The sequence below is a fragment of the Eublepharis macularius genome, chromosome 4 (assembly GCF_028583425.1).
Source record: "Eublepharis macularius isolate TG4126 chromosome 4, MPM_Emac_v1.0, whole genome shotgun sequence".
NCBI lineage: Eukaryota > Metazoa > Chordata > Lepidosauria > Squamata > Eublepharidae > Eublepharis > Eublepharis macularius.
This window is the reverse complement of record NC_072793.1, coordinates 13,200,032-13,222,029: the sequence shown is the minus strand read 5'-3', so window position 1 is coordinate 13,222,029 and position 21,998 is coordinate 13,200,032. Positions and strand designations below refer to the sequence as shown.

The 21,998-nt window shown below is 45.5% G+C and overlaps 1 protein-coding gene and 1 non-coding gene across 3 annotated transcripts; one reads left to right on the top strand and one right to left on the bottom strand.

The window, feature by feature from the left end:
- Nucleotides 1–2,019: 2,019 nt before the first annotated feature.
- Nucleotides 2,020–2,092, bottom strand: TRNAR-CCG (transfer RNA arginine (anticodon CCG)). The gene has a single exon. It is a non-coding gene; the product is annotated as a tRNA-Arg (tRNA).
- A 7,668-nt stretch (nucleotides 2,093–9,760) lies between these two features.
- Nucleotides 9,761–21,515, top strand: KPNA2 (karyopherin subunit alpha 2). 2 transcript variants are annotated; one of them, XM_054976249.1, is made up of 11 exons: nucleotides 9,761–9,845; nucleotides 10,674–10,781; nucleotides 10,867–11,004; nucleotides 11,436–11,524; nucleotides 15,164–15,432; nucleotides 15,756–15,850; nucleotides 15,947–16,210; nucleotides 18,054–18,287; nucleotides 19,838–20,020; nucleotides 20,420–20,569; nucleotides 20,962–21,515. In XM_054976249.1, the coding sequence occupies exons 2-11, from the start codon at nucleotides 10,704–10,706 to the stop codon at nucleotides 21,049–21,051; spliced, it is 1,590 nt and encodes a 529-aa protein (XP_054832224.1). In that variant the 5' UTR covers nucleotides 9,761–9,845; nucleotides 10,674–10,703; the 3' UTR covers nucleotides 21,052–21,515. The 2 variants fall into 2 exon arrangements, with proteins under 2 accessions (XP_054832224.1, XP_054832222.1); XM_054976247.1 differs by lacking the exon at nucleotides 9,761–9,845 and adding an exon at nucleotides 10,181–10,249.
- Nucleotides 21,516–21,998: the final 483 nt, after the last annotated feature.

Genomic DNA, 21,998 nt, shown 5'->3' with positions numbered 1-21,998 from the left:
TGCCAGTAAAGGAGAAAAAAACTTAAGATACTTAGGGGTCCTAAATCCAGAGGAGTTAGCCATGTTAGTCTGTAGTAGCAAAATAGAAAAGAGTCCAGTAGCACCTTTAAGACTAACCATCTTTACTGTAGCTTTCGAGAATCACAGTTCTCTTCGTCAGATGCAGATGTTGTGGGGATAATAGTAGCATACTTTGTAAACAGCTCTGAATGGACATTAAGTTGTCCTGAAGGGTGGTATATAAATCGAATGTTGTTGTTGTTGTTGTTGTTGTTGTTAAAGGTGCTACTGGACTCTTTTCTATTTAGGGGTCCTAAATAACATTGTCTTGAGTTGCCTCCTAATGATTTGATCGTGAGGATGTGGATTTAGAGCTGAAGCAACAGCAGAAGGTAAATCTCCGTGCTGCGAAAAAACATCACCACATTTCTGTAGTTCAAGATGTTGTTATAAGAGCACAACAGCCCGCCGGGAGAGTTGTTCTTTTCTCTCTGCCACCAGCTATGTGGCAACCTCACCTATCAGCATTTCAGTACAGGAAAACAGCTTATTTTTATGTCAGGATTGGATTTAAGAATAGTCAGATTGCACCTAGAAAATCTACTTTAAATTAGAAAATATATAGATAGATAGTTCAATAAAATGATGCATCTGACAAAAAGAGCTGTGGTTCGTGAAAGCTTACAGCACTATAAAGTTGGTTAGTTTTAAAGGTGCTACTAGACTCTACTATTTTGCAACCACAGACTAACATGGCCAACTCCTCTGGCTCTATGCTTTCCCCCCTTATTCATGTCTCATGCTCAGAAGTGTTCTTAAGTGCTGCACATACATCCTCAAACAAGATGTACTTTCTTCTTGTACGCCGATCCACATGAAGTTTCTAAGATCCGGTAATGTGTCTACAAAGCTCTCCTTTTAACAAGACAAGTTTTAGTGCATGGTAAGTACACCCACTTTTCATGAATTTAATTTTACAGGAGTAGAAAAGAGCAAGAGTCCAGAGGAACCTATAAGACTAACAAAAATTGTGGTAGGGTAGGAGCTTTCCTGAGCCACAGCTCACTTCTTCAGATAAGCTTCTACCCTACCCTACCACAAATGTTAGTCTTATAAGGTGCCTCTGGACTCTTGCTCTTTTCTACTGCTACAGACAGACTAACACAGCTACCCATCTTAATTTTACAGACAACCCGGATTATGTAGCAATGGACAGAAGCAAATACGATCGAAGATGGTTACCACCTCCAGGTTGGAAAATTCCTGGAGATTTTGGACGTGGAGCCTGGGGCAGGGACTGGAGCTCAGTGCCTGATCTCTGTTCTGGAGATAGGGTTGCCAGCTCCAAGTTGGGAAATTCCTGGAGATCTGGGGGGTGAAAGCTGGAGAAACCTGGAGAAAGTGGGGTTTTGGGGAGGGAAAGGGCCTTGGCATGGCCTAATTCCATACAGTCCACCCGAAAAGTAGCCATTTTCTCCAGGGTAACTGATCTCTGTGGCCTGGAGACCAGTTGTAATTCCAGGAGATCTCCAGCCACTCCCTGGAGGCTGGCAACCCTAGCTGGAGACCAGTTGTAATTCCGGGAGATGTCCAGGCCCTTGCTGGAGGTGGACATTTTAGGGGGGCGTCATTGCAAAAGCCTTTGGTCTCCCCTTTTAACAATATTGCCCCGAGCAAGCCGCCTCTTGCAAGGGAATCGTTTTTTCGGAAAGAAACGCTTTGTGGTTTTACGCACTAATATTATTTAACGAGGGCTCAGCAGCTGCAGCCTAGAGGCGCGCAATATTGTGCTTGGGCTACACCCTAATTCCTGAACGCGTAAATTCCCGGTGCTAAATCGCCCCCGGCTAAAAGAGACGCCGCGCGTTCTTGCATAGGCACAAGTCCTCACTACATGTTAGAGGTAGCGAAGATTTGCATAATTTAAAAACACGACGGGAGACTCTGCTGAGAAATCTTCCTACAGCTGCAGAAAGCGATATTTAATTTTTCGCCTCGCTACAAAATAATATCACGGAACGACCCAGATGGGACTCGAACCCACAATCCCCAGCTCCGGAGGCTGATGCCTTATCCATTAGGCCACTGGGTCACCCAGCAAAAAGTGGTGAGCGCCGCGTTCTAAAGGCCCCGCCCGACAATACATGGCCCCGCCCACACCGCGTGAGCCTCCATTCGCCCGAATCCCTCTTCAGACCCTTTCCAAATAAACTCCGCCCCTTGAGTCCTGTTCGCCGCACACTCCACCAGCCACCTCCTCTCGCAAGCGGCTTGAACGCCGGCTGTATTCTAACTCCGCCCCTAAATATACAGACTGAACTGCGCATGTCCAGTTAACTTCGCTCCCCTATGGGACGATGAAGTGCGGCGAGGGCGCCTTTGCGTCATGTGACCTGCCTGTCAAGCAGCAAGCTCTGCAAAGCCCGCCCTAATTCCCAGGTCGCGTTTTAAAGAGCTACTGGGCGGCTGGTGGCTTCCGGGGGGGCTCTCGCCCGGCTTTTTAATTTTATTTTCATTTTCCGGCTTGCAGACAGTTTCCAGAAAAGACATTTAAAATGCAAATGGCCTCTGCTCCGCAAAATCTTCCCTGGGAATAAAATCGGATGGGTCTTTAAAGTGTCACAGACTGTTTCTGCTGAGAAAGGCAAACGAGGTCTAACCGCTATGGAGTTAATGTATTCTTTTCTCTGATACTAATGCTAAGCAGAAGTAAACCTCCAAGTGCCTCCATATGAGAAAATGTAAGTCTATACATTTAATAAATAGTGATGGGGGTGGGGGCATGTTTTGCCTCTTCCTTATGCATGTAGCTCCGGCTCTGTTAGGAATATATTTAACTCCACGGTGCTTAGACGTGTTTGTTTGTTGCAGCAGAAATAATCTTGTGACATCTTAAAGACTAATAACATTTTATTTCAGGATAAGATTTCGGGGAGTAGAGCCCATTTCTTCATAGGCAATTACTGGATCCTGCTCAAAATGCATTAAGTATTCCTGTAATAAATATCCAGGGCTTCTTTTCTGTACTTCATGTATCTAGTTTTACTTCTGCTTAATATATAAGTTATAGTTCTATGATGGATGGTCAATGCATATAAGATGTATTGGGGGGGGGGGTGTTTTTGTAATCCTCATTCTAGTGTGTTGCTTATTAGATGTCTAATCATATCGATTACATTGATTTACACCGTGTGATCTACGTTCAAGCATTTTAGAGCTTAGTAAGAAAGGCAGACTCTATGTATAGCAAATTAATAAATAACAATTTTCATTATTTATAGATTCCCCCTAAGTATCTAAACCAACTAAATTAAATAACAAGTCATACAAATAGCACAATAATTTATTAATGAAAACTATCTTCTGTATTTACCATAATTTTCTCTGGGTTTTTTTTCCAAACAGAAATTCTATTTAATGAAGTTTTAGGTCGTCCTTGGGAGTATTTTGGGTTTAGCTTTTGGTAATTTTCAAAAACAAACTTTCAGACATGAAATGATACAATGGGTATTTAACATACCTCTGTATGTTAGCAACATGAAATATTTCTGAGTGCAAATCTAAATTAAAACAATTGGGGTAATGTATTATTATCTTTTATACAGTATGAGAATAGGGGCTTCCTCAACGAAGATTTATATAGAAAACATTGCAACATATGCGTGTTTGATTCCCAGTTTTGCCATGGAATCTTGCTAGGTGACCTTGATCCCCATCACGGGATGTACTAAAACAAATGACAGGATTGCCCATTGAAAATAATGGGAGAGGCTTGAAAGCCCATTGGAAATAATGGGAACCTGGAATGCCCATTGACTTGCATGGGCGCCAGTGAAACACACTGGAGCAAAAAAAAGATGCAAAGAAAACATGGAATGGATTTTGAAGGAAAGTCTCTGGCCCCAGATAGACTGTTCTGGGACTGGAATGACAGGCCTCCAACTGGAATGATGGCCTCTGGGTATATCAGAAGGGCTCTGGGACTGGAATGACAGGCCCCTGATTGGAATGACGGCCCCTGGATGTGACAGAAGGGGTCGGGGACTGGAATGACAGGCCCCTGATTGGAATGACGGCCGCTGGGTGTGACAAAAGGGGTCTGCGACTGGAATGACAGGCCCCTACATGGAATGACAGCCCCTGGCAGTACAAGACTATGTCTTGGATCCTTGCTAATGCTATGTCTTTAAACATGTATATGTTAGCCTTTTGGTATTGTGTTGAAATGTACTTACTTTATACTGATTGTATTAACCTAATACTGTGTAATCCACCTTGAGTCTCCGTGAGACTGGAATGACAGGCAAGAGACCATAATTCCACTCAAGGCCATGTCATTCCAGTCCCTGAGCCCTTCTGTCACATCCAGGGGCCTGTCATTCCAGTCCCAGAACAGTCTATCTGGGGCCAGAGACTTTCCTTCAAAATCCATTCCATGTTTTCTTTGCACCTTTTTTTTTTGCTCTAATGTGTTTCAATGGAGCCCATGCAAGTCAATGGGCATTCCAGGTTCCCATTATTTCCAATGGGCATCCAAGCCTCTCCCACTATTTCCAATGGGCATCCAAGCCTCTCCCATTATTTTCAATGGGAATCCAGTCATTCGTTTTAGCACATCCCTCCAGTCACACATTCTCAGCCTAACCTACCTCATGGGGTTGTTGTGTGGGAAAATGGAGGCAAGGAGAATGATGTAAGCTGCACACACAATGTTCCTTGTATATCTCCTAGGCAATATTAACTGCTCTGGCCCAACTGAAAACAGACTAGATATTCTTATTTGGAACTCCCAGTGTTCTTAAGATATTTAAAGATATACTATCATCGCAATCACTAAGATACCTAATGCTCAGGCCGGCTGGCTGGTTCACAGAAAATGATACAGAATTCAGGAAATGGCAGACGAGGGGTATGTAAGGCAGCACTTTGACGGATAATGGTCTTGCGTTTGCCTCACCTTATCTTTCAGTTGTTCCAGCAGAGCTAGCCTGCCTGCCTGTTGGAAGCAGATACAAGCTCTCTTCTGACTGTTCTGTCTGGGACTATTTCACAAATTAGACTTTGCAATGGGAGTTAATGCCTATAGAAGAAATCAAGGTAAAATATGTCTCTGGGAATGACCATGAAATATTTTCAATCACTTAGGGAGAACAGTGAATAGGTGTTTACACCCCACTGGAGCATTACTAGATAGTTATCAATTCTGGGGATTTAATTTTCTTTATATTGGGCTGTTTTGTAGAAAGTGGGTGGGGGTGCATGGCTGAATTTGTAAATGGATTTTTCTGTGTCTGTATGGCCGATTGCCATCCTAAGGACACATATGTGGGAGTAAGCCCCGTGAATAATATGGGAATTAATTCTGTGTAGATCTGCTCTAGCTTACTTTCCATGTCCCACCCCCCTGAAGGCATTCATAAAGTGGGTTTCTTTCTCTATCTCTTTCTCTGAGCTACGTTTTCGCCTTTCAGTTTCATGATGTGGCCTTTTTTTTTTAACGTTATGAACTTCATTTAATTCTAAACAGCATACAAAGCACAATTGAACATACATGCAATTCAAGGTAGTCTGATATACTGGATATAGAAAATAAGCTAAGTCTTGTGTAACACGATTGACATATAAAAATTAAATATTTTAAACGCTGCTAACTTATATGTAGATAAGGAATCAGGTCAGATAACATTGTAATTTAAAGATCAGGTTGAGATTAGGAGAGAGTTAAATATTGAATCTGGTATATTTTATTTATAATTAATTCTGTGTTTATGAATGTTTGATACAGTGTTTTTTAATGTTTGCGAGTCATTATTAGAAAGATATTCTATAAATGGGTGCCACTTTTCTAAGAAATTGGACAGTTTGGGATAATTTTCTGCCTGTTGAAGTTTGTCTGATATCTTCTCCATTATCAGGTGTTCTCACACCTTTATAAACTAGGTGGTTAGACTAGGTGGATGTTAGGATTTCCATCTTGATGCTATGGCTGTCTTAGCTGCTACTAAGAGGGATGAAATCAGGTCCTGCCTTATTTGTGGTATCAGGTGTAGAAAGATGAGATAAAGTGGGTTTCTGAGAGTGCAGTCCTGAGGTCCACCATGCCGCTGGTGCCCACACGCCAGTATACTGACAGCACTGCTTGCCCACTCCCTAAGGACTTTCACGGGAGAGTCATGCCGGTGTCCAAGCCTGGTAAGGTGCGGCCAGGAGAGAATGCTCCCTAGTTGTCCTGGCAACGCCAGCAGACTCCATTAATTACAAGGCGGCTGCAGTTGACAGTGCCATGAGCAGCAGGGAAAGGTATAGCCAGTCCCCAAGCCGGGCCACATTTGCCATTGCCCGATGTCAATGCTACTCCCCCTCCCCTGCAGAGAGCCAGTGCACAAGGCAAAAAGACCCCCGTGGTCGGACTTGCTGCACCCCAACAGAGGCGCCTGCCTCAAGAGGAGCCCTGCCCTGTGAGGGAGAGCTAGACTAAAGGTTGCTTACCCAACCCCCATTTCTGACAAGGGCCAGGCTAGCAGCTGAAGTACCGCTTGCTTGCAAACTCCTTCCACGCTACTGCCACCACTCTGAGAACCGTCTCCTTGAAAAGTAGGACCAGAAAGACGGTGGAACCCGGTGAGGGTTGCACCTACAGCCCCCACACTCAGGATCAGCCTCCCAAGTTTTGGAGAGGCAGCTCCTTAGAGCAGGTTCTGAACTAAATGGCGAGAACGCACATTAGAAACCACAGGAGAAGTCGGGAGGCCCATTGGATGTGATGGGAGCCTCCAATGCCCCTCGACTTGCAGCGGCTTCATTGAAATACATCGCTACATCAAAAAGATACAAGGAGAATGTGGGGAGCTGGGCTCTGATGCCGAGATGACACTCCCCAGAGGGGAATGAGGGCCTCCAGGACCAGAGAAACTCTACCAGGGGCTGTCATCCCATCCCCAGCACAAGATTCCCGAAGTCCATCCCTGCCTCCTCAAACAGCAAAAAGGAGAGTGGTCCGGCCATGCGGGGGAGGAGCCCCAGAGTTCTGAGGACATCGGTCCTCCCCTCCACATCCTGACATCAACCTCACCCCACATGCAGCAGTCTTCTGCCTGGCTTATCAAATGCCAGCAGTGCTGTCAGAAAATGCGAGTCCTCCATGGCGCCCCCCCCCTGCCAGGCACACACAGGCAGAACCCCAAGTCCCACCCCGCTGCCTGCCGTGAATTTGAGGGGGGAAGGGAGGAGGGAAGCTGGATGGGGCTGAAGCCTCCAAGGTGCCACTGGACACCTGCTCCTTTTGGCAGTAGAGCCACACAAAAGGCACAGAGGCACACAAAGGCACGTGTGGGGGCCAGCGGCATGGTGCCGCTGCATTGTGGTGGCTCCATTGCCACAGGTGCTGCCAGGAACCAGACGATGGATGCCCCTCCGGCAAGAAAGTGCTGCCCACCTGCCTCTGGATGTTCCTTTGCTGCGTGGCTGCTTGGAGCTCTGATCCTGCCAGGGAGACAGTCATGGGATTTGTGTGCCTGCCATCGCATGGGAGTTAGGAACCTTGCACCCAGTCACCCTGAACCGCAGCCATGCTTTCTCCTCTGCCCAAGGGGAAGCCCAGCTGAGGGAGTCTGAACGGGGCCCCACATGGACTGCTGGAAGCCGCCTCCCCTGAAACAAGTGTGTTGAGTGTGTGTGTGTGGGGGGGGGGGTTACGATCCCCCCTCAACAGGAGGCCAGCACAGGAGCTTACCCACGCCTCGACCTCAACCATATCTGTCTTACAGGCTCAGCAGAGGGATAACAAATCCTGCCAGGCCCTAGTTTCCACAGACAGTTCCCAGGCTGGTGCCAGGACCGAAAAGGCCCTGGCCCTGGTTGAGGCGAGGCAAGCATCCTTGTGGCCTGGGACCACCAGTAGTTATTTATCGGCCTACCAAAGTGCCCCCTGGGGAACATATGGTGAGAGGCGGTCCTGCAGATACACTGGTCCCAGTCGGCTAAGGTCTTTATAGGTTAACACCCAAACCCTGAACTTAATTGGGAACTCCACTGGGAACCAGTGCAGCTGACAGCAGTTATATGTGCCCTATATGGCATCTCCATAAGGATGCACACAGCCATATTCTGGACCAGACCAAAGGGAAGCCCTGCATAGAGTGAGTTACAGTAGTCCAGAAGTTCAATGAGGTTGGGGACCCCTGGTCTACATTTGTATCTTTGCTCATCTGGTGATTTTTAAGAAACAAGCTAGCTTCCAGTATGGTAAATTTACACAAAAACTGCACGCAGTGTATCCACCTACTTGTTAAAATAAACTATAACATGCAGCCTACAAAGCCTAGGGGTTTGATAAACCTTTCCTTTTGCAGCCTGCCTGGCTTTAAAAAAAAGGGGTGGCGGTGAAAGGACACTGGTATGGTTTGCTTAGAATACTGGTCAAAAAGCGGCCCCTCCCATTGTCTGCTTAACCCGCCCCCCCCAAGAAGGAACATTAATAAATTGAAAGTGCCATCCTAAACATAGCTACCTGACTCTCAGTGCAATCCTAAACAGAGTTACTCTAGTCTAACCCCATTGAAACCAAAGGGCTTAGACCGTAGTAACTCTGTTTAAGATCAGTAGAAAAGAGGAAGAGTCCAGTAGTGCCTGTAAGACTAACAAAATTTGTGGTAGGGTATGAGCTTTCTGAAGAAGCGAGCTGTGGCTCACGAAAGCTCCTACCCTACCTCAGTAGAAAAGAGTCCAGTAGCACCTTTAAGACTAACCAACTTTACTATAGCCTAAGCTTTCGAGAATCACAGTTCTCTTTGTCAGATGCATCTCTTTGTCAGAGATCTGCATGCATCTGATGAAGCAAGCTGTCATTCACCAAAGCTCCTACCCCGCCTCAATAGAAAAGAGACCAGTAGCACCTTTAAGACTATCCAACTTTACTGTAGCATAAGCTTTCGAGAATCACAGTTCTCTTCGTCAGATGCATCTCTTCGTCAGAGATCTGCATGCATCTGACGAAGAGAGCTGTGGCACTTGAAAGCTTATGCTACAATAAAGTTGGCTAGTCTTAAAGGTGCTACTGGACTCTTTTCTGTTTTGCTACTACAGACTAACATGGCTAACTCCTCCGGATCTATACCCTACCTCAAATTTTGTTAGTCTTATAGGTGCGACTGGACTCTTGCTCTTTTCTACTACTACAGACAAACTAACACGGCCACTACTTGGGATTGCACAGTCAAATTACTGTGCAAATTAGTAACGTCCACACTGTACATTACTACCAGACTCTATCCCAACTGGAGAAACACAGACTATCCAGGCCATCTTTCTCCTGACTCAGGCAACAACTAATCTCAGTATTGTAGGGATAATAATAACACACTGCTATTGTTCACCGCTCTCAGTATTGTAGGGATAATAATAACACACTGCTATTGTTCACCGCTCTGACTGGGGCACTAATCTGTCCAGAAGAGTGGTACATGTCACACACTACAGTGTGTGTGTGCGTTTTAAAAAAAAAGTCCAAACGCCGCCTCTATTTAAAACTCTCCAAGGACGTCTTGTGACATCAGCCGCCGCCAGGGGCACATTGTGCGCGGGGAGGCGCAGGGCGCGCCTGGGCGTTACGCCGAGCGCCGCCCCTCCGCCGAGAGCGCGAGGCTGCCGCTGCCTACTTTTTTTCAAACTGGCCAATGGAGGTTTTGCTTTGACTCGAATCCACCAATGAGCGAGCGAAGGCGCTGGAAATTTAAATCGCCCCTCGCGGAGGAGGGGGGGCTGGAGGGGGAGCGCTGGGCTGCGCTGGAGCGGCGCGTGGTTAGTCCTGTGCGGCTGCGGGGAGGAAGCGGTCCTTGCTGTGCCAGGTGGGCCATCGCTGAAAGCGGGCTGGGGGGATAAAGGCGAGCCGAGGAAAGGGCTGGGGGGAGCTGCAGCCAGAAAAAAAGGGGGGGGGGTGTAACTCGAATGAGGTTCCCTTTTTAATAAGACGCGGCTGTTCTTTTTTTAAAACGCATTTTATGGTTTCTGGACACTGGGGAGGCGACTTGGGTGGAGAGGTTTTGAGTGGTGCCCAAAGTTGGGCTTTCCAGAAGCAGCCGCTGGAGCATTGGGCCAGGCGCTTGGTTTCTTTCTCTGCTTCCTGACTTTGGGGAGAAACGCCCAGGAAGCCTTCCCGGTTCGCGGGAGAGGGATAAATGCCGGGAAGCGGAGCTGTAGCGGGGGCTGCTTTGTGTTTAGATCGATGTGGACTGCTGAGACTTCTCAAACTGTAAGCAAAGGAATTCGGTGGACTCGGTTCGTTCTGCTGTTGAAGTGGTAGAGACGCGCTTTACCGGTCGCTGCTTTCCTCTCTGGTTTAAAAAGGCAGCCTATGAAACTGCTGGCCACTGGGGGAAAGACTATCAAGTGCCTGTGATGCAGCAGCGTTTAGTAATCACATTAAAGAACAGAATTAAAGTTTTCTTGAGCTATACTCCAGGCAAAGTGGATATTGCTAGACAGGAACGGAATGAACTCTTGATATAATGAAATGTATTCTCAGTGTCCTTAAAATGTCTTGAAAAGCCATCTTGGTTCCTGCTAAGCTTTGACCTGTCTTTTAATTATATCCTCCTCAAAGACTGGCACCCTCATTAAATAATGCACAGATTTAAAATTTTCAGAAGTCTTAATGTTGTTGTAACCGTTTGTAGATCTGGAAATATTCTGTAATCAAGACCACAATGTCCGCCAACGAGAATGCCCATGGAACAGCGGCTGCCCGTTTGAGCCGATTCAAGAATAAGGGAAAGGACTCCACTGTGAGTAACTTGGCCGGCTGACTACAACCCGCCGCTTCTCCTTGTACTTGGAAGTTCAGGTTTAATATGCTTTTGTCTTCCTCAGGAAATGAGGCGGCGGAGGATGGAAGTCAATGTGGAGCTGAGGAAAGCCAAAAAAGACGACCAGCTGCTTAAAAGAAGGAATGTTAGCACTTTCCACGATGAAGCCACTTCACCTCTGCAGGAAAACCGGAGCAATCAGGTAGCAGACAAGTTTGGTAGCGGCTTCTCTTCTGCCCCTCGGACATTTGTCTGTAGCTGGGAACCTCCCCTAATAATGCAACAGTTGGGTACTCCGTGCATCTGATTAAGTGAACTCTAACTCAGAAAGCATTGATACTGGATGCCCCTGTGGAGTGGTTGCCACTCCTGTTCAGTGTCTGGACAGGAGTAGCAAAACTCTGGCCTAAATTTCCCGTTAAGGAAGAAACGATGGTAGGGTTGAGCATTCTCTGTATTGGGAAACTTCTGAAGTGTCTGGAAGTAATTCTAATTCGTTTGCCATGAGGAGGGTCACAATTCCAAGGATTGCTTATCCCACTGTGTTATGATTGTGTTTTTTGTAGCTCATTGACTCTTTTGAGCCTGAGTAATTATTAAATCTTGATGCAGCCAGCTCTGATTCTCTTGCAGGTCACTGCCCACTGGTCTGTTGAAGAGATTGTCAAAGGCATTTACGGTAATAATACCGAAATTCAGCTGCAGGCTACACAAGCTGCCAGGTAATGATGTACGGCAAGGACTGTTCCTTATTATTCCAATGTGACAAGCTGGTAGCTGAGGTCAAGAGCTTAGACAGTGATTATATTTGAGGCTTCATTGACTAAAGCTTGTTACACATTATCACTAAATTCTGTTACTGCAGGTCGGAAAAGAGAATTTACGTTATTTCTTTTTCCTGACATGCTCAATCTGTTATCCTGGCCACTTGCCAGGTCTTGTCTGAAAAGCTATGCAGCTTGGTGCATCGTGGCACCTAAAATGTAACTGAAGCCCTGGTGTAAACTTATTTTGAAGGATTACTGTCTAAACGTGAACTTACTGGCTCTCCAGCGTGGGTCACAATAAAAACTTTAAAATATGTAATGGTACTAGGCCATGTATAACTTTTAGGATGTGATACCCAGCTCTATATCTCATATCCAAATCCTCTAGTGATGCAGTTGAGGTCCTGAGTTGCTGCCTTGACCGCTGTGGTCAAACGGCTGAAAGCAAATTGAAACTGAACCCAGACAAGATGGAACTAAGTGTATCTTCCTTCAGAGGCAACTTGGAGACTCCAGCTGGTACAGAACAGCACAGCTGGATTATTATCAGGAGCTGGGCGGGGCATGCAGATTGTTGCCCTTCTGCAGTCATTCCATTGGCTACTGGACTCAATTCATGGTCTTGGTTATCACAAAGCCCTGCATGACCTTGGCCCCTCACACATGCAGGACCACATCCGCTATTCTTCTCCCGTAGCAGCTTCGCTCTTCTGAACAGGGCCTTTTGCAGATGGGCAAAATTGGCTGCTGCCCGCCGACCTGTATTCTCTGTGGTGGTCTCGCCTTATGGAATGGCTTGCCAGATTCGGTAGAGTACCGAATCAGGTTCAAGGTTTTGGTATTAACCTATAAAGCCCTATGTGAACTGTGACCGTCATATCTGCGGGACCGCCTCTCCCCATATGAGCCCCAGAAGACCCTTTGCTCGAGTGATAAACATCTATTAAAGATCCCTGGCCCTAGGGAGGCCCACCTGGTGTCAACCAGGGCCAGGGCTTTTTTGGCCCTGGCCCCAGCCTGGTGGAATACTCTGTCTTACAAGACCAGGGCCTGGCAGGACCTCTTAGCATTTCGCCGGGCCTGCAAGACGGAGCTGTTCTGCCAGGCATATGGTTGATGCTAGGTGGTGCCCCCCCACCCACAGTGGAGGGTTAAACTATATGCCCCCAGTTCAATGTCACTCACCCCCCATCTCTCACATATTTTGCTGAAAAATGCTCTATAGATGGTGCTGCTATGCTGTTTTTATACTTATATAGATGTAGTATATTTTTAAATGAATATGTACTATTTGTTTTTAATGGTAATGTTGATTAATTGTGTAGGGTGTTTTTAAGCTTTGTTGTGATCCACCCTGAGCCCACTGGTGTGGGGAGGGCGGACTATAAATTGAATAAATTAAATTAAAAGTCAGGAAAGCTCCTGCTCTTTTGGTTTTCCACAAACTATGCAGATCTGAACTACTCGGGAGGGCTTTTTCACTAATAGGGTTGTGCGGTAAGAAATGGCTCCGTGAGCTCTGGAAAAGGGACGGGGATTGCAGATGTACCCCTGTCAGTGTAGATATACTCCTCCTGGGCATTTCAGTGTCATTTAATACGTCGTGTCGGATTACTCATGTGGATTTTTTCTTGCTTTCAAGTTGTTCTGCAATCCATACCTTATTTTATTGTTCGTTGAATGTCTCAGTTGTTGATTGTATCGACTTACGCTGTAATCTGCCTTGAGTGTCAGTGAGAAAAGTAGACTATAAATTACATAAATGAAGATGCCCTGAATTAGAGGACTGTTTCAGGCAAGCATACGAGGCTTCTGTAGTCTGGCTTGACATATAAACAAATGTGAACCAGACAGGTAGTACAAAGAGAATGAGGGAATGCCTCCAAATCTTAGAGCCAAGCTACAAGTGACGAATGACACTTGCCAGGCAAGTGAACAGACTCACGTGTATTCCTCCCTGTTCACTTGCCATAGACTTGCGCTCCACTTGATCAAGTGGAGAGCAAGTGAATGGCAAGTGAACAGGGAGGAATGCACGTCCGTCTGTTCTCTTGCCAGGCAAGTGTCAATTGTCACTTGTAGCTTGGCTCTGAGTGTTAAAACTTTTGAATCTAGGATATCAAGTCAAATACCTACTCGGGCACATCACTGAAGCACTGGAAAACTTCAGTCCAGATAAAGCTCCTCATTTTAGCATTCATACGGTAATTAAATTCTTAACTTCATGTCCAGTGGCTGAAAAATGACATTTAACGTTGCCTACAGTTAATCGGGGCCAATGCATGTAGAGTTGTTCTATATGCAAGGCTTAAATCTGCAGGAGTTCGTCTGTCTCACAAAGTGGGGAATCAGTTCATACGGGCCTTGGGCAGGAATAATTTTGATAGATCGTATGCGGAGCATTTTCCCCCCGCCTCTTCAAGAGTCGGTTTGCTCAAATAAAGCACTTTGGCCAAGAATCTGACACCCAAGAGAACTATGAACGATTGTTTGGAAAGAAAAACATTTTCCGCACAGGCGTAAGAATCTTAGCTGTGGCCCTCACCAGCAGAGTACCCTTGTAATCCAGGTGAGATCTCGGAGCCGCTGTGGCCTTACCACAGGGTCACTTAAGAAAAACTGCACAGTAAATCTTAATTTATGCAGGGTTGGTTGCCTGTGGCTGATTTTCCCATTCATGTGCATGCAACATGATTGTGTCCACACAGCTTACACCTAGAACCATGGATTCTAGGTGGGCTAATGCTAGAAAGCAAAATCTCATTTGAAATGTGGTGCTAAAGTGTACTTGAAACTGATCCTAAGCCATGATAGGTGCAGACAATTTGTGTGTGTGTGTGTGTGTGTGTGTGTGTTATAGCTCCAACTCTATTTAGGGTCATTGCTGTTTTGAGCCCTGTCAATCCTATGGGACACTTTTAACCGGGAAGCGCTACAGGAGAGGGGAAATACTGTAGCAAAAGGACTAGTTTACTTCTTGAACAACTGACCACGATGACTAAGGCTTTAGGAAAAAACATGAATGGAGCAATAAAACATTTTCATTGTTTTATCTACAGGTAAAACTAGATTACTTCCTGAATAAGAACATATTATCTGTAGACGAGATACGCCGTTTTATTACTTAAAAAACCAAGGAAGACCAGGTTCTTTCCATACTGCTTACGTATTAATAGAGTGGGCTGGTGACCACCTGAGCCCCTCTGTAAGCAACTAAGCCATGACAGTCAGTTAATCTTTTTCATTGCTTCTTGGGCATCTTGCAGGAGGAAGAACCGCCGTTAAAGACTTCCCCCCAATATGGGTCTGTCTGTACCATCCATTTTTTCATATACAGATTTGAAGGCTCTGTCCACAAATTGTCTTTAGTTCTAGTCTGCCTTTCTCACTGAAACTCTAGGCAGTTTATATTTAAAAATAATAATAATAAAACGCTAATGCAATAAACAGTGCCGTACGATCAGCTTGAAATGTTCAGGCATCAAAACTGCAATCTTGCTCCCATTAAAAATGCCCTCTTGAACAATTCCATTTTACTGCGATCCTGTAAAAGGTAAGTCGGCGCAGTTAACTTGGTTTTCTTCTTGCTTGTAGGAAATTGCTGTCCAGAGAGAAGCAGCCTCCTATTGACCAGATAATCCAAGCTGGCTTGATTCCGAAGCTTGTGTCTTTTTTGGGGAGAGTGGATTGCAGCCCTATTCAGTTTGAATCTGCGTGGGCTCTGACCAACATTGCCTCTGGCACATCTGATCAGACCAAAGCTGTTGTAGATGGTGGAGCAATACCTGCCTTTGTTTCCCTGCTGGCTTCTTCCCATACTCATATCCGTGAACAAGCAGTGTGGGCTCTGGGAAATATTGCAGGTAAGCGGGTGCAAGTGAGCCACTCTTACTGCAGACGGAGGAAATAAAGTAATGCTGTTTCTGAAGTGGGCTGCCGCCTCTCAGATGGCCACTCTCATCTGCTCGAACTGTCATGAATATTTGCCACCTTGCTTGCTGACTTTCACTGGAGGCAAAGCAGACATCAGTTTGGTTAAAAACTTTTGGTATGGAGGGGGCTTTTCACTGGGAATTGCCCAGTTCTCACAGTGCTTGAATTGAGCTTAAGTTCTGTAGCCAGCCCTATTGTGAAATGGAAAGGATTTAACAGATTGGCGATCTTACCAGAATATTTAATTTTGCAGGTGACGGTTCTGCCTACCGAGACTTGGTTATTAAATACGGTGCGCTGGACCCACTGCTGGCTCTGCTTGCTGTACCCGATCTCTCTTCTATAGCGGTAAGAGTTCGAGCATTTCTGCAGCAACTTGGGCCGCAGACCTCTGTGTCTTAAGCTCTGGCCTAATTCCCAAATCAATTTCACAATCCCTTTCAGCTTGGCTACTTGCGCAACGTGACCTGGACCATATCAAACCTCTGTCGTAACAAGAACCCGGCACCACCGCTCGACGCTGTTGAGCAGATCCTTCCGACGTTGGTTCGCCTGCTGCATCACCATGACCCGGAAGTCCTGGCAGACACGTGCTGGGCTGTTTCTTACTTGACCGATGGTTCCAATGACAGGATTGAAATGGTGGTGAAAACAGGGCTGGTCCCACAGCTGGTGAAACTCCTGGGAGGTGGAGAGATTCCAATAATGGTAAGATGGTTATTGTAATGATTTTAAGTGTGTGTGTGTGTGTGACTTTAAATGCTTGGTGTGGTATAGATGAAGAGTGGGGATGAAAGAGAGGGATGAAGGAGTGATATGCTTGGTTGATGACTGAGAATGTGGGCGGAGTGAATGCAGTTTTTAGTTACTGAGTGGAGAGAAAAGATTCAGTCAGGGCAAGAGAGGCAAGCTGTGTGCAGCCTGAGCATGTTTAAGCATTTCTGGGAGAAAAATTCAGTTAGAGCAAGAGAGGCAAGCTGTGTGCAGCCTTATTATTTTTGAGCAGTCCTGAGAGAAATATAACCTACAAGGAAACCTGAACTGTGTGTTTGTGAAAGAACATTCAGTCAGGAGAAAGCAGGCAAACTTTGTGCGCCTGAGAGAAGATCGGTGTGACTGAGTTTAAGTAAAATAACTTTAAGAATTGAGAACTGCTCTTTGAAACCATCAAGCTTAAGAAATATGAAAGCGATACGTGAAACAAGTTTACCTTGTTTTTTTTTATATACTATATCCCATTCCTTTCCTCAGGGCCACATAGTACCACAAAAAGCCCGACCCTTAGGCCACGTTACCAAAAGGGAAATTTAAATAAAATACCTTGGAATATAATATTCCTGGTGGCAGCAATCTACTCAGAGGGTATAAGAGAAAGAGTAAAGGCAAAATCTACCCCAAGAGGAAGAAAGGGTCGTAACAGTTATAAACAGAAATCACTACGTTAATGGTTCGTGAGAGCTGTTGCACTTCGAACTCTTGACCTTTATTGAAAGGTCACCATCTTCATCTGGATAGTAGCATCCTTACTAGGGCAGCAGTTTGCAGTTGGCTTTTGTAAATACAGCTCAAATGACAGGATCCATCATGGATAGGGAAAATTCTCTTCTTAATATAAAAACATCAGTCTGTCTCCCCTGGGTCCATAAGTCAACGCCTTGAACAGTGCTTTGCATGATGTAGTATCGCCCAAGAGCTCAAGTCGGTTAAATTGTATTGACCCTCATCCTAGCTACAGGGAAAGTAGATGGGAGGAGAGCGAGTTTAAAATCCCAGCAGCTTGCTTTCCAAGGTCTATGAAAGAGGATTTGGGGTGGGGGGGGGCAAAAAGCCTCTGGTGGTGTGTCCGTGAAGCTGCTCGTTGTACTCGCTGCGTGATTTGGCTTGTCCTGACGTTGCTAGTTCGCAGCTGCCTTAAGACAGGCCAAAGAGTTTAGAGGCAAACAATAGGCTAAGGGCCATGACTGAAACAACCCGTTTTTTCTTCTTTAGGTTATGTCAGTCCCATTTTAAGTCCCGCAATAGGGCACCAGTTTAAACTTGTTGCCAACATGTGAGCGATTTATGGTTTGTTGTTGGGATTTGGTCGTCTGGATACTGTGCCATAAGTAACTGGGTAGGGCGACAGTTGCAAAGGAATTCTTCACTGCTACTAAGTTCACAATGTGTGCGCCTACAAAGATGCTGCAAGGGCAGAGCTTTTTTTTTCAGCGGGAATGTGGTGGAACAGAGTTCTGGAACCTCTTGAAAATGGTCACATGGCTGGTGGCCCCGCCTCCTGATCTCCAGACAGAGGGGAGTTTAGATTGCCCTCCGCGCCGCTCAGCGGCGCGGAGGGCAATCTCAACTCCCCTCTGTCTGGAGATCAGAGGGCGGGGCCACCAGCCATGTGACCATTTTCTCCGAGGGCAACCCACTGAGTTCCACCACCTCTTTTCCCAGGAAAAAAAAGCCCTGTGCAAGGGCTTAATTAAATGCTAGTGTGTTAAATAAAATGAATGTTCTTGTGATAGCTTTGTGCCAAATAGCCTGTCTGTCTTAAACTCTCTTCCAGACGCCTTCTTTAAGGGCAATCGGGAACATTGTAACTGGCACTGATGAACAAACTCAGGTTGTCATAGATTCTGGTGCTCTTGCTGCTTTCCCTGGCCTGCTTACTCATCACAAGAACAACATCCAGAAAGAAGCGGCATGGACCATGTCTAATATCACAGCTGGCCGGCAGAACCAAATCCAGATGGTTGTGGACCATGGGCTTGTCCCGTACCTCATTAATATATTGAAAAAGGTACAAACCATCTCTCGTTCTTCCATGCTACTACCTTCTTTCAGCCTTGGTTGTGGACGCAAGGGTCCTGGCCTATTGTTAGTATTTTTTTTCCTCTAGTTTATGGGCATTTGAGATGTAACTTTAAAAAAACCCTTGTTGAATGTCTGTAAAACCTAGTGCAATAAAATTTTATTGCGCGCCTAGAGAAGGGAGCACTTCCAGACACTGGCTTGGATTCTGCAGTCAGTTCCTTCCAATGCAAGGGGTGTGTGAGATTTAGGGATGGGTGGAAGTAGCATTTTGGAGGACGTGTGGAGCTACAGGAAGGCATGTCCCGTTCCATTGATGAGGGTGGTTGTAATTTTGCAGAGATCTGCCACAGGTTCCAAGCAACTTTTAGCCTGTGGGAGACTAAGTTTTGGGGAAAAGTGTAATACTGAAACATAAAATGGCACTGCTTCTAATAAAACTGAAACCTGTATACATTAAATGTGCATATGAAACGGCGCTCGTTATCTTTACTTCAGGTATATGCTAATGGGGGTCTGAACTTGCTGAGACTGAGGGAGAGAAACCATTGGGTTGTAGTGGATAGTTCAAATGAAAGTGTCAGCCCCATGTGCTGTGAAAAGCAGCGAAAAAGGCAAACTGTGCTGTGGATTATTAGGAAAGGGACTGAAAATAAAACAGCCAGCATTATAATGCCGCTGCGTAGATCCGTGGTGCAGCCTCGTTTGGAATACTGTGCACTGCAGTTCTGGGCGCTGTATTTTCAAAAAGAGGTTCCAGAGCTGGAAGAAGTACAGAAAGTTGGCAACCAAGATGATTAAGAGGCTGGAGCACCTTCTGTATGAGGAAAGGCTAAACAATCTGGGGCTTCTCCGTTTAGGAATGGCTAAGGGGAAGGGATGTGGCAGTGGACAGAACTTATTCTCCCTCTCTCAAAACACCGGAAAAGGGCATCCGGTGAAATTAATGGGCAATAGATTGAGATTGGACAAAAGGAAATACCATATTTTTAATTGTTATTCTAAAAAGTATCTATGGCCAGAGGATGACAGCCACCAGCATAGACAACTTTAAAAGGGGATTGGGCAGATTCGTGGTCTCTCAGTGGCTATTAGCCACGGTGACTAAAGGGGAATCTCCCTGTTCATAGGCTGTAAACCTCTTGAATGCCAGTGCTAGAAGACCACATGAGGGGAAGGCCTCGGCCTGTATGGCCTGTTGTTGACCTGGCCACTAATGCAAGGCAGGGTGCCAAGTCAGATGGAATCACTGGTCTGTTCCAGCAAGGATCTTCTTCCGTTATTTATAGTCCACCTTTCTTACGCAGAGTAAGTCGGTAAAGTCGACAGGATGGGACATCCAAGCGATAATAAACCCCCAGATAGACCATCGGTCTGATCCAGCGGGGCTCTTATGTGGTAATTATAGCATTCTGAGGAGCCAATAGTAATATAGCAATGCGTTTAACATGAATAGTTCCATTGAAGTTCATAAGCACATCCATACGTTTCTAAATTTTTCCACACCATCTCCATAATCCTCTTCGTGTGTCCCGATAGGGAGACTTCAAATCACAGAAAGAAGCTGTATGGGCTGTGACCAACTACACAAGTGGCGGAACAATTGGCCAGATCATATACCTTGTTCAGGCTGGCGTGTTAGAACCATTGTTGAACCTTCTGGTGGTTAAAGATGGCAAAACTGTACTGGTTATTCTCGATGCCATTACTAACATCTTTATGGTAAGTCCGCAGGACGACAGGCTATACGCGTTCCAATTCAAAATGACCAGTAGTAAATGTCTACTCAGCATGTACTTTTATTATGACTATTGTATCTGTATCAGATTATAGTTTCTGGGTAGCAAGAAAACTTGGAACTCCACTGTAAACATAGGAACATTTGGCATCAAAGGTGAACAACTTAGATACACTTCTCGTCTTAGAATTCTACACCTGTCAAAATTATAAAGCCTGAGGCCCTCTCATGCTTCCACTTGATGCATGCTTAATGCAGCCTCTTGCGAGCAAGCACCAGTAATGGAGAAAGAACATAGCCTTGAGCTACTGTTTATGTCTGTATGCATTTCTTGACACACCTCCCCAACCGTAACATTACTCCTGCGAATACTTTCACCACAGGCATCGGAGAAAATCAACGAAACTGAAAAGCTTTGCATCATGATTGAGGAGTGTGGCGGCCTCGACAAAATCGAAGCTCTACAGTCCCATGAAAATGAAGACGTATACAAAGTTGCTGCAAATCTGATTGAGAAGTATTTCTCGTCGGAAGTAAGTGAACAGATACTAAAACGGTACACACGTGGATGCCATGTGCAGTGGGTGGGAGCTTGATCGTCTGCTCTGTGTCACTGAGCTAGCAAGAAAGGTCATGCTGGTGACTTCTACTCTTGTGCTGCTGCATGAGTGTACATACAGCAACGTGTTGCCAATGCTACTGTGTTGCTTGACTGCCTCTTAAATGCGCAGAAAGCTGTTGATCAGCAAAGAGGGCATGATTATTCTTCTTTAAAGTGCCTGTGGTTTTCATGAGAGAGCAGCTAACAAAGTTCAGTCGGAATGGACTTGTCACTGAAGGTTTATTCCCGGTGCCCTGATTGCTACAGTGGCTGTACAACTGTGGCACGGTGGTGGGACTTTAAAAGTTTCTCTTCTCTTTGCAGGATGAAGAAGATGGGACCGTTGTACCGGAGTCTAGTTCTGATGCCTATACTTTCCAGATTCAAGATGGTGCTGACACTTTCAATTTCTAGATGGTCTACGACACAACAACCAACCTCCACTGTATCTTTTCTTCCACTAGTCTTCTATACTGCCTTTTTAAATGTGAAGTAGCACTTTGTTACGACTGAAACTACTTGAACAGTTCACTGTAAGGATTCGTCCCCTGTGAGCTGGCTGTCTTCCTTTACCAACTGTTTGTCCTTTATATAAATGTCTATTCTGTAGTTTTTTCTGATTTGCATGTCAACGATGAAGGATTTTCTTACGTTCTTCATGTAACATTTGGGAGACTGGAACAGCGTGCAAGCCTTGCGCTCCTAATGGAGGAGGGCTGCCTGCTCAGCCCTTTACGTGGCTTGCAGATTTGAAGCAGTCGTAGCAAAATGATCACTGCAAAGCTTAGACTGAAACCTTGGACTGCTTTGGAGAGGGCCCTGCAGCCTGTTTTTAAAAAGTATTTGTCCAGATTTGAATAAAACGGCATATGACTCTACCCTTGTCAAAACTTTCCCTTGCGCCTGTGGTTGAGATGAAACTTCACACAGAAATGAACTTCCCTCTTCCCAACTGGTTCCTAGCAAGGAGGTCTGTCCTGTTCAGAGGCTGGGTTTGGGGTTACCTGTGGGCCTACAGGTTTCTGTAACTTTGTTATTTCAAGAAGTAATTTTTTGGAAGGACAGTTCTGTGTAATACTTTACTCAAACAAAACTCATTGAGTTTTTAAAACTAATTTGGAATCTTCTCATATTTCCATTTTTGCCATGTCCCCAATGATTCAAGAAGTTTGGGATGATCCACTCTTATCATTTTCAGTAGGAAACGCGTGTCCTAATGAGAGCAATGAGATTGAAGTGCTTTCGTCACTGGGTTTGCACACAGATTTGAACTGTGGTGTATGGTTGTTACTGGTCAAGTATTAAGTTGTTTGAGCGGCAAAGATTGGATTACAAAAATCCTTATTAACAATTAAAAGACT